At 53.9% G+C, this 10,653-nt stretch overlaps 3 protein-coding genes across 3 annotated transcripts; all 3 read right to left on the reverse strand.

Annotated features, from left to right (window-relative positions):
- Positions 1-957: 957 nt before the first annotated feature.
- CGCA056_v001940 (uncharacterized protein) lies at positions 958-2,364 on the reverse strand (the record flags this gene model as incomplete). Its single annotated transcript, XM_037317199.1, has 3 exons — positions 958-1,036; positions 1,407-2,032; positions 2,110-2,364. 3 exons carry the CDS (start codon positions 2,362-2,364, stop codon positions 958-960), a joined length of 960 nt encoding a protein of 319 aa, XP_037185341.1.
- A 993-nt stretch (positions 2,365-3,357) lies between these two features.
- On the reverse strand, positions 3,358-4,578 carry NRKA (putative serine/threonine-protein kinase A; the record flags this gene model as incomplete). Its single annotated transcript, XM_037317200.1, has 3 exons — positions 3,358-3,362; positions 3,421-4,255; positions 4,306-4,578. The coding sequence occupies 3 exons, from the start codon at positions 4,576-4,578 to the stop codon at positions 3,358-3,360; spliced, it is 1,113 nt and encodes a 370-aa protein (XP_037185200.1).
- Positions 4,579-6,023: 1,445 nt separating this feature from the next.
- On the reverse strand, positions 6,024-8,139 carry CGCA056_v001942 (Meiotically up-regulated gene 80 protein; the record flags this gene model as incomplete). Its single annotated transcript, XM_037317201.1, has 3 exons — positions 6,024-7,174; positions 7,227-7,515; positions 7,570-8,139. 3 exons carry the CDS (start codon positions 8,137-8,139, stop codon positions 6,024-6,026), a joined length of 2,010 nt encoding a protein of 669 aa, XP_037185203.1.
- Positions 8,140-10,653: the final 2,514 nt, after the last annotated feature.

The following is a 10,653-nucleotide window of genomic DNA, read 5'->3' on the forward strand; positions in this document are numbered from 1 at the left end:
TCCAGAGTCTGGAATTCGGTCCGAGCGAGGGTCAACCCGGTGTGTTGGTATTAGCAGCCACGATTACCAGTCAGACGAGGACGCGAAAACGGTGGCGGAGGTCGACAGGCAGTTAGAGCCGGTTTCTCGGGACGATGCCGCTTACACAGGGATTTATCCTGCGGTATGGCGCGAGTCGACGATATCAGCTGGGCGAAGATTTTTTTGGGAGTGAATTCGGACAGTTTTGATGGGTGAGATGGCTGGGAAGGGGCGACCGCCGGGCCGGTGAAGCGTGGATCGGACGGTCTGAGGGTTGAGGCGTCTTTCGGATGTCGAGGCTATGCAGACGGGTGAGGCCTCGCTGCCTGGCGAGGGAAGGAGTGAGGTGAGAAACAGGACGGGAGGAGAGATGTCATATATCTCAGCTTGTATTAAGACTGTGACTTTGTAGTTAATGAGGCTAGTTTGATCTAGTCTAATTTCTAAAGGGCTTGATGCTTGTTTAGGACGCTGGTGAGAGAGGACACCAAATGTGTGACTTTGTATTACGGCAAACTTGTTAGCGCGGTTCGGATGCCACATGGACCCGTCGTTGCGCAAAGCGGCAGGAAGAACAGACAGGGGAAGAGCGTGCGAGACAACCCCTGGCGCGGGAATGGTCCCCGGAAGGTTGCTGCGCAAGGCACCGCGCTCCTGGATCTGTCCCTGTCCCTTTTCTCTCTTTGTGGTCCGCCTAGACATGTCGAGAGAGCGTATTTCCTTCATATCTTGCAGGGTGATGATGATGATAAGATCCGCGATGGGTTGCCTCGGCGGAAAGGGATGTCCCGTGAGGGTTTGACGGTGCGTTGGATGGGTTACTGCTTACCGTCGCGTTTTGGTTATGTTGTCACTCGACCACGAGGGGAGTGATGGAATGTTACCGGAGATTGGGACTAGACGGCGCGTGGTCGTGACGTGATGGCTGGTGATTGGTCAATGCGTGGTGATGTTGAGCACCGGCGCGGGTGTGACGACACTTCGGGAGCTAGAGCGGTCGTGGAGATGGTCATTTCTGATGTTAGCTGGGAAGGAGGTGAGTGATCTATTGAACGTTGTCTTTGACCTAAATTCAACCTTGACCCATACGCTGACCATGACGACGATGCGACGAGAGTATAGGATAAGTAGGGAAGCTGAAGAAATGTTTATTCTAATCCGGTATATGAAATTTCAATTACATCCGAACCTCTATAAGCTGTTTCCCCCGTCTAAAGTGAAATCCAAGGTTGCCTCCCAAAGCGTCCCCCCACCTCATCTCGCCCTCTTCACCCTTATACCAACTTCAAACCAGCTTAGTAACAATGGAAGACAAAAAGCGAACATAAAACATAACAAAGAAAAGAAGACTCTGAAGGTCTAACCAAAGTCTTCCCATAACATACCTTCCCCTTCTTTCTTCCCTCGCCCTCTTCTTGGCTTCCTCCAAAGGCGCCAACGCCAGTGTCATGGATGAATATATAGTAGGCAAATACTCGCCGACGACTGTATCAAGCGCAACCTGGGCCTTCATCCTTGCACCAGGCGTCGGCTTCAGCATCTTCTTTAGCAAGTAGTGGAGCTGGTCATGTCGGTGCTTGTCGCATCCTCCAGCCCGGGAGTGCAGTTCAGCCAAAGTCTGCCCGAGCATCCACACATCGCCCTCCTCAGACGGCTGATACTCACTCTTCTTACCACGGAACTCTGGCGGGGTGAACTGGTCTCCAGGGATATCATTCCGAGTCCACATGACCTTTGGCACAAGCCCATGCCCGATGAGCTTGTATCCCCAGGGTTCGTCTCCATGCTCCGTTGCAGGACGCTTAAAACGGATGATGTTGCTGGGATGGACATACCCGTGCACTTGGTGTCGATCATGAAGATACGTCAGCGCAGAAAGCACGTCCACGGCCAAAACCATAAGCTCTTCATCGGGTATGTACGTTCCAGGCTCGATGCCCTTCCAATTTGCTTCTTCGACCACCAGCATGTCTTGCTCTTCAATGTAGTCCTTGTAACGGACAACTGACTCCTACATACTGTTAGCATTGGCCGGTCTATCGCTTTGGAACCCCAATCAGCGAGGCAGTTACGGTGTGCGTGACTTACAAAAGCAGTATCTTCACCCAGGGAAACTTCTTCCTTCGCAAACCGCTCAAGTTCACTCTTTTCCTCGGGGCTGCGGCCGACAAACTTGATGAACATCAAGTTGTTCTGACCTTGTTCCGCATTCAACTGGTGACCGTCGTGCAACTCGTAAACATTCTTCTGGTACCCATCTCTCTTCAAGCCCGTAGTTGTGTATCCGTTTGTTCTTCCGGATTTATCCGGAACGCCAGCGAGGTTGTGATATGTGGGTGTCATCTTGAAGTGTGAATCGTGGGTGGTGCTGTTCATGCGACAAGATGACGGCGATATGGCGTGTCTTTATACCATCATCATGAGTGAACTGATGCCCTCAATACCGCGGCCACGATGAAGCTACAGCTTGTCCATTCTGGTCCTCGAGGGCAGACCCGGTCTGAAACATCTCACCTCGTCGCTCCCTCAATGGTCTAAGAATCGGAATCATGAGACAGGCCATATGGTAAACCTCTCTATCGGAACTAAGGGCCCTTTCAACTTCTAGGCCGACTTTGACACCTTCATCATAAGTCCGTTCCACACGAAACTGACAAATGATTATGTGCATACACCACACACTCTAAATGGTATAAACCCCAAAATCCAGCTATGGACACTGAGCTCATCCTTTGGACTTTGTTTCAAGAGACCAGAGTAAGCGGTCACCTCTCTTTCCCAAAGAGTTTCCAAGAAAGGCCATGGGTTCCCGATGTAAACCTCCTGTTCCCGGCGTGCCGGCGTTTGCCATTTGATATCGTCTCAAAGTCACTCCATTCTCGGTTTAGTTCCGTCCTTGACGTTGTTCACCCAAGCCTTCATGTAATGCGGCCATGGTCGACAAGTCGCTTTTCATCCACGTCAGAACGCTCTGTAACACGCACAAAGAGCTCAAGTCCCTCTCCGATAATATTCTTAATATTAGTAACAGAACATCTTGACTAATATGAGTACCAAATACGGCGTATGTCAGTGCGTCTTATGCTCCGTGAAATCGTCCAAAGTTGTAGAATAGGGTTTACTTGGACACGATACAGCTTGCTCTGATATCGCTAACCTCGGATGCCAATCATCATAGCCACGAAAAGGAAGATGGCATGGAAGACGATAATGATGTTTGTAGCATCCAATTCCTGTCTTCGAACTACCATTATCGTGAACTCAGACAAGCCAAGTAAAATAATCTGTAGGCAGTCCATTCTCTACTTCCTAACCTCAAGAAACACATCTTTTCCTTTAAACTGCCAGCTTATCCCCAAATTCAAAAGTAAAGAAAGCAGATCCTACACAAATACAAACCAAACCACATCAAGAGCAACCTCTCAAAGCCTCGATTCACACGCGTAGACCACCACATCCACACTCTTCCCCTCGTCGTCGCCTGCCACCTCTCCGCCTTGGCCTTCTTGATAGCCTCCTTCATATCCCTCTTCTCAACACCCACCTGATCGCCTTCAGTAGCGGCAAACTTCTTCTCAAGGAGGTCCGTCAACGCGTCCTCCGCCCGGGGCCGATCTCCCGGCATGTCCTGCAGCAGCTTAGCCACCAGCCCCTCCAGCCAGTCGTGCCAAACCAGCATCTCCGGATTCTTGCAGGCTTCCTCTCTCGTCAGAAACTCCGAATATGCACTGATGGGCTGTGTGGTGCGTTTATACCGGGATTCGTGGAGCTCCTGCAACATCGTCCCAAGCATCCACACGTCGCTCTCCCGCGTCGGCTTGTACCGGCCCCTTCCCGCGAACTCGGGCGCCGTGTACGTCTCGCCGGGACATTCCGCCCACTTGGAAAAGATGGCCGGCACGAGTCCGTGGCCGGAGAGTCTGTATCTATGCTGCCTATGCCAGTCTCCACGGGGCTGAGTGGTGTCCCTGTACGGGACGACATTTTGCGGCCGGACGTCTCCGTGGACGATGTCCAGGGCGTGGAGGTACGTCAGCGCGGAGAGCATGTCCACGGCCACGTTGACGATATCAGTGTCCTGAAGCTTTCGTAATATGTTGTCGGCCAGGAGGCCGCTCCACTCGAACTCGAGCTTATCCATGACAAGCGCACACGGCAGGGTAGTGTTCCGGCGAACCGCCTGTTTTCTGTCGCCGAACTCTTCGATGAAATCCTTGTACCGTACGACGCATTCCTGTTCCCACATCAGCAACCCAAACTGCCAGTAGGAAGAAAAGAACCCACAAAAGAAGCATCCTCGCTCAGCTCCATCTCTCGTCCGACCAGCTTCCGCAAATACCTCGTCTGCTCCCGAGTGAGAGGCTCACGGGGACTGATAAACATGAGATCGTCATCTCCCCCGGCGCCGCTGCCTCGAGACCCGAACCGCAGGTCACAGACGCCGTTGTTCTGGCAAACGCGTTTGACAGCGTAGACCCTATGGCTCTCGCCTTTGCGCTCGGCGCCGATGGCATAAAATGTATCATCGATAGGCCTCATCTTGGACGGAATGGGCATCTTGATTATGTGAATGATTTAGGCGAGGTGTTTCTAATAATGACGATTTGGATGAAGGGATATCAATCCATAATCCAGTACGCCTGGCTCCTCTATATATTCTAACAAATAACCATGAAAACGACCAATATCGTGACCCGTGTACAGCGCGCATCTCGTCGATCCGAGTCGTGGTATACAGACCCGGCCTGATACATCCTCCACCGCCCAATGACCCAAGGCTGGACAGACCAAACCGACCATACACCATGACCAGCCTCTCGTGACAAGTCGAATCGACATGCTCGCCATCGGCCGGACAATTGGGTTTTGGGCAGTTCGGCCACTCTTTGTCCCGTGGGATCTGCCTTCCAATTCACACAATGGAACCAAGTACATCTTTGTCCCAAAACAACTTAAATCGACAGGTCGTCTTTTATATTCATCCGACGGAGTGTCTCTATTCCCGCAAAAAGACCCAAAGGATAGAGAAGGTGTTTCTTTCTGGCCTCTTTTTATCCCTTCGCAATAAATTGATCAACAGAGACCACCGCCACCACCAGCCCTTTCAACATCTACGTGTATCAACACGGCTCTTCGACCACTCATCGCGACCATCAGGCCGCGAGCATGGCTTTCCATCTCATGAGCAGCCCCCTGCCCCCGGAGGCCTAGGCTATCATGGATATCAGACCTACCAACTAAGCTGAAGGAATAGCATCCAAATCTGACCAGTCAGCTCCAAGCTAGCCATCGGGCACAAGTCCGATCCTCTCCAACGCTCTCAGCCAATTCCCTTAGTCATACAGTATTCGTGTCGATTTAGCACTCTTCACACCGTGTTCGCAGCGACATCATCAAATTCGAATTGTCACTGCTACCATTTCATTGGCCAATGCCGCAACTCAATGCATTTCTCACCGCCAATCATCGTTTCACATGTTTTCATTTCCAATGCCCCTGCAGTTTTACTGATTTGATTTGTCTTGATCTTTCATGATCTAGTGCTGCCATTGCTGACTTTTGCATCTATCTACTCTCGTCGGTTGGTTGACGCCGTCGGAAGAAGCAAAAATCCTGAATCTTCCTACCCATGCCAGAGTTATTCTTTTGTGCATAGAATGCACTCGGGTAGATATTACACGGAACCAAGTCCTCCTCATCGTCCCATCCACCAGTTCCAATCCATGGTAAGAGATGGAAGACATGATAACTCCAGCCTGATGCAAATTTTGAGACGAATAAATGTGACCCATGGGTTTCATCCTTTTTCGTCACCCCAATACCATTTGTCCTCAAGCATCAAAAGATTTCCGGCCGTTGCTCAGACTGGTCGTAAAAATGAAGCCCTTCCGACGCCGTAAACAATGCAATGCTGAAAAGACAATAACCAAGTTGAAAAATCCCATGTAAAACATGCGTCGAAAATGTGTTCAAGTACGCAGTGCTGGGAAGTACCCCCACGCCTAGTTGGGGTACGGTCCCTGAGGAAGACCCTGGGGAATCTGAGACATCTGGCTGATTCTGTAGGGGTTGTTCATGAACTCAGGAACAACTCCAGTTCGTAGGTCGTTGCGCCTGCCAAGAGGCTGGTAGTGCATTTGCGTGGTCGGCAGGTGATACTCGTTCAGAGAGGCCGACGGCGGTGGGTAGAGTAGGGTATTGACATGACGGATCGGCTTGTACGGACTCGGTCGCTGTTGCAGGTAAACGCTAGGCGAGTGAGAGATGGGCGTATGCGCAATAGGGGTGTGGATGACAGAGGCCGGGAATTGCTCGCCTAGTGGTGATGAAGCGTAGACCGACAGGCTGCCGGGGCTGTGTCTCTTGGTTGGCGTGCCGTAGCCGATGGCAGGATGCATCGGGACAGTAGCTGGTGTGAGCGAAGCCTGAGGCATTGAGACGGGCGCTGGCATCGGCAGCTGAGGCATCGATGTGGTTGCCGCCGCAGAAGGATAGACAGTCGCCATTGCGCGAACTCCGTTACCCAGAGGTGGAAGCGAGACATGACCCTGCGAAGCGTACGTGGTTGTCGGGGGATACACCATTTGAGAGGAAGCAGGGTTGGTGTTGAGCGTCAAATTGGGAACCGGGAGACGTATCGGCTGCTCGCCAACAACAGGGGGTCGGGCGACAGGAGGCATGGTGCTGGGCTGTCTCGACAATCGCTTCGCCGGGGGTTCGGTAACGTCCTCCTCTGAGCTCCTCTTCCTGCCATTCATGTTGGCGTGCTTACCAGACAAGGGCGAGACAGGTGGGTTGTAAGTCGAGGGCCATGCTTGGGCGCTCGGTTGGGTGACGGTGCTGGGCGAGAAGATAGCGGTAGCAGAAGGGGTCAAGGGAGGGAACGAGACGGCAGGCTGCATGGCGGCGGTGGGCGACGGCACCGGTGAGGTGAAGGACTTGTTCAGAGGCGATGTCGGTTGCTTCTGAGCACGCTCGTAATACTCGGAAAAACAGGCCAGTTTGACCAACCACTCCTCCCACTGGTCCTTGGTGGCCAGCAGACTGTAGCGCATGTTGCTGAGGAATTCGACTTCCATTACGTGGATCTCCTGTACCGAGATACCCGACACTTCGGCCCACGTCTTATTCGTGTAGGTGTTGTCATCCAAGACTGGAATCCAGTCAGCGTGTGCGTACACAGTCAATAGAAAATCTGCACTCACATTTGTTGCCCAGCATCAGGGCCACCGTCAGCAATCGATACTCGCTGCCGGATCGGCCCTTAACCACCGGGTTCGTCGTCTTCAGCCTGTAGACGAAAAGCAAAGCCAGCAGAATGACGTTTTGCGTCACTTGTGTCGTCGACAGAACACTGTAGGCCCATTTCTTGAACTGGGGAAAGGGCGTCGCATACTCGGTCAAGCGGGGGACGGTAGCGGTAGGAGGACGGGATCGGATCCTCTCGGCGGCTCGCAGCGTGTCCATCGATTCGAACCAGAAGAGGCACGTAATCTGCATAATGTCAGTACTTTTGTCCATCTATGCAAGGAGGTGAGTAAACCCTACTTCGGCGGCGAAGTCTGCCAGATTACCGCCCTTGGGGCTGATACAGCTGGGGATTTGCAGGCTGTGCAAGACCAAGGTAGAGGAGCCTCTCCGTGAAGAGGTGCCATCAGTCTTGTTGATGGCGCCTGATGTCGGTGTCGACGGGCGGGTAGAGTGCTTCGAGATGGTGGAGTACTGGCTAGTAGCGGAGGCAGGGTTTACCACCGGCTGTGGTTGGGGGTAGGTATTTGTCGACTGAGGGTATCTGGGGTACTGGGGTGCTCTCGCAGCCTCGGCGACGACGGCCTTGGGCCCTCTGGCCTGGGCAACGGCTGAAGGGTAGGAGGAGAGAACATGGCTGTCGTAGGCGACGAGTTGAGGGGCGTGGTATGCAGCGCTCATGGCTTCGGTTGGCGGCGTGCGAAGCCCGCTCCTGCGAAGAGCAGCTCCGGCACCGAGATTGAACCTGGCGTTCTTTTGCGAGGGGGCGGCGTTGTAGGTTTGTTGAGAGTAGCTCTGTCTGCACGATGCGATTTGTGCAGGAGAGAGGGGCAGGCTGTAGAAGGGCAATGGCGCAGCAGTCGAACACATCGGAGCGGGGGAGAGACGGGTTCGTGAGAGAGGAAGACCTCAGGTTGGTCGTTCGAGGCGTGGGTGAGTGAAAGTAGATCGAGTGATTCGGTGGAGTTGAGAGCGAGTCGAGGAGAGCGCGAGTGAAGGGAAAGCCAAAGCTGACGTCTGCTACATTTGCAGTAGACGCAGGTGGCAGGCACTTGAGGTTGGCGGTTCACTGAGGAAGCTTGCTGGTGTCTTGCGGAGGGCAGAAATCTAGAGGATCGAGCCAGGAGAGAAGTCTACCGTACTCGGATGCTTCGCAGCTTCGTCGGGTTCGCTGTCGGGGCGTGGGTGGTTTGTTGGGAGTAAGTTGGTATTCCGGATTATTATTTGAAAGCTCCTAATTGTTGGCCATGGTAGGGGGTTTCGGAGATGCCTTCCTCAAAACGAGAAGTCGTTGCTGTGGTCTGCCGGCAAGGTGGGGGGAGCTTGTGAGGCAGTTTTGCGGCAGGCGCAATACAAGTCAAGACAAACTGGGGAGGCTCAAGAGGTACTTGAGACTGGCTCGCGGATATCTCGTGGGAGGGTGAGGACGAGAAGACTGCGAAGCTCGGCGGCGGATTAGGTGAAGGTGAAGAAGTAGAGTCGGGCGAGGCAGAGGTCGGGGGTGAAGTTCAGATCGTCCGTGTAAATGAGGTAGGCAGGTGGGTTGTTGCTCGCGGGCGTCGTAAATGAGGGCCGTGATTCGGTAGGCTGCAGGAGGGCAGGGCAGTTGATTGTCGTCTCAAGGCAAAGGCTCGGAGGGCAAAGGCAGGGCCAGTTGCACTTGAGCAGGCTGGTGGAATTGTATTGTATGAAGTAATTGGCAATTGAAGAAGAGGTGTGAGGTCAGACAAGGAGATGGAGTGAAGCAAGTGAATGGGGTCAAAAGGGATCAAGAGACGGGAGGTACGAAGCGAAGCAGCCAGCTGGAGCTGGGTAGATTGAAGCAAAAAATGGAGGCAAGGGTCTAGTGATATGGTTGCGTCGTTCGTTGTCTGGACTCTCATTTCTTGGAGTAGTGGTGTATCCAATCCGCGCCGTGTGCTGTACGAAGTACAGAGCGTATGGGTCGTTGCGGTAAGGTACACGAGGCATGGCCGTGGCATGGGACAGCATGGGATTGGGGGAGAGAGAGAGAGAGGGGTCGCCATGGATGGATAGGGAAGGCTTCACGGTGGGCAGGTACCTTGTTCCATGTCGCCAGGTACGTACCTGCCTTTTGTGAGGTGAGGTTTCTTACGGCGGTAGGTTCCCTGCGATGATGAGGTGGAAAGAGTGAGAGGGGGGGCGGGCAGGAGGGACGGACTGACTGAATGCCCTGTCTGCGATGGAATCGGTACTTTACGCAGCAGAAGAAGGTATCCGTAAACGTAGGTACCTCCCAGTGTGGTGCCTGCCTTCTCTTCCACCTCGCTCCTGCTTGAGTCTAGTTCCTTCCAGGTTCTTGTGCGGGTGCTGGACCCCTCAGCGAGTGGACGGCCAGCCAGCCAGCCAGCCTTCCTAAGCCAGGCCAGCCCAGTCCAGCAGGCGCAGCGCAGCAAGCAAGAGGAGCAGGAGCAGGAGGACGAGGACGAAGCCCCTCTCTTGCCCCCTCCTACCTAAAAAGCCAGCGGGCGGGTTTGTGGTAGGCAGGGTAAGGTGGGAAGGTACCTTGCGCAGCAACTTCCATGTTCACTGGGCTGCAAGAGGGAAGGGATGGGATGGGATGTCGCAGGAGAAGGAGGTAGGTACCTCGGGACTGCCGCAGGTTTGCAGCAAGCAAAGAGGTAGCGGCACGCCGGACGGACGAGAGGCCGCTTCGGTCAGGCCAAGGCACCTTACTTTCCCTGAGGTGCCTCATGTACCGTGTCATACCATCTTTGCGCACAGAGTACTTGCGTTTGAAGGTGCACCCTGCGGATACGCCAGCCAGCCAGCCAGCCAGGTAACGTACTATGTAGGTAGGCAGGTACCTGACAAAGTATCTTCTCTGCCTCCTCCTCCTCTGGCCTGGCGCAGCTATTCGTACAACTGCTGCGTAAGTGCCATCGCCCTATTAGCCTGCTGGTTGCTCACGGGCTGGGACTGGTGCTGGTGCTGGTGCTGGCGCTTGACACGCGTATGTACCGCCTCACTGCGCATTGGCGGCAAAGATACCACCAAGCTGGGGCTAGCCTCCAGCTTGTTCGGGCTCGTTCTCCCTGCCTGCCTGCCTGCCTGCCTGTCTTCGCAGATCCGCAATACCATCATCAGTTTAAAGTGAAGCAAGCAACGCAAAGCAGAACCTCGCAAGCCAACTTGTTACAAGTACGGATACCTTGAGCAGCAGCTTTCAAAGTGACGACAGCCATCCATGGGCAAGCCAGCAGACCCAGGCCAAGGCCAGCCAGTCTCCGCCCCAGCTTCGTTCCCCCGTCTTAATGGCCGGGCCTACTACGCCGTAGGTTAGGACAGGTACGGATGCTCGCTCCATGCTGCAAAGGTACTGCACCATGATACCGGCTAGTGTCCACTGCGCATGGAGTAGTC

The sequence above is a fragment of the Colletotrichum aenigma genome, assembly GCF_013390185.1.
Source record: "Colletotrichum aenigma strain Cg56 chromosome Unknown KSG_Cg56_contig01, whole genome shotgun sequence".
NCBI classification, from domain to species: Eukaryota; Fungi; Ascomycota; class Sordariomycetes; order Glomerellales; family Glomerellaceae; genus Colletotrichum; species Colletotrichum aenigma.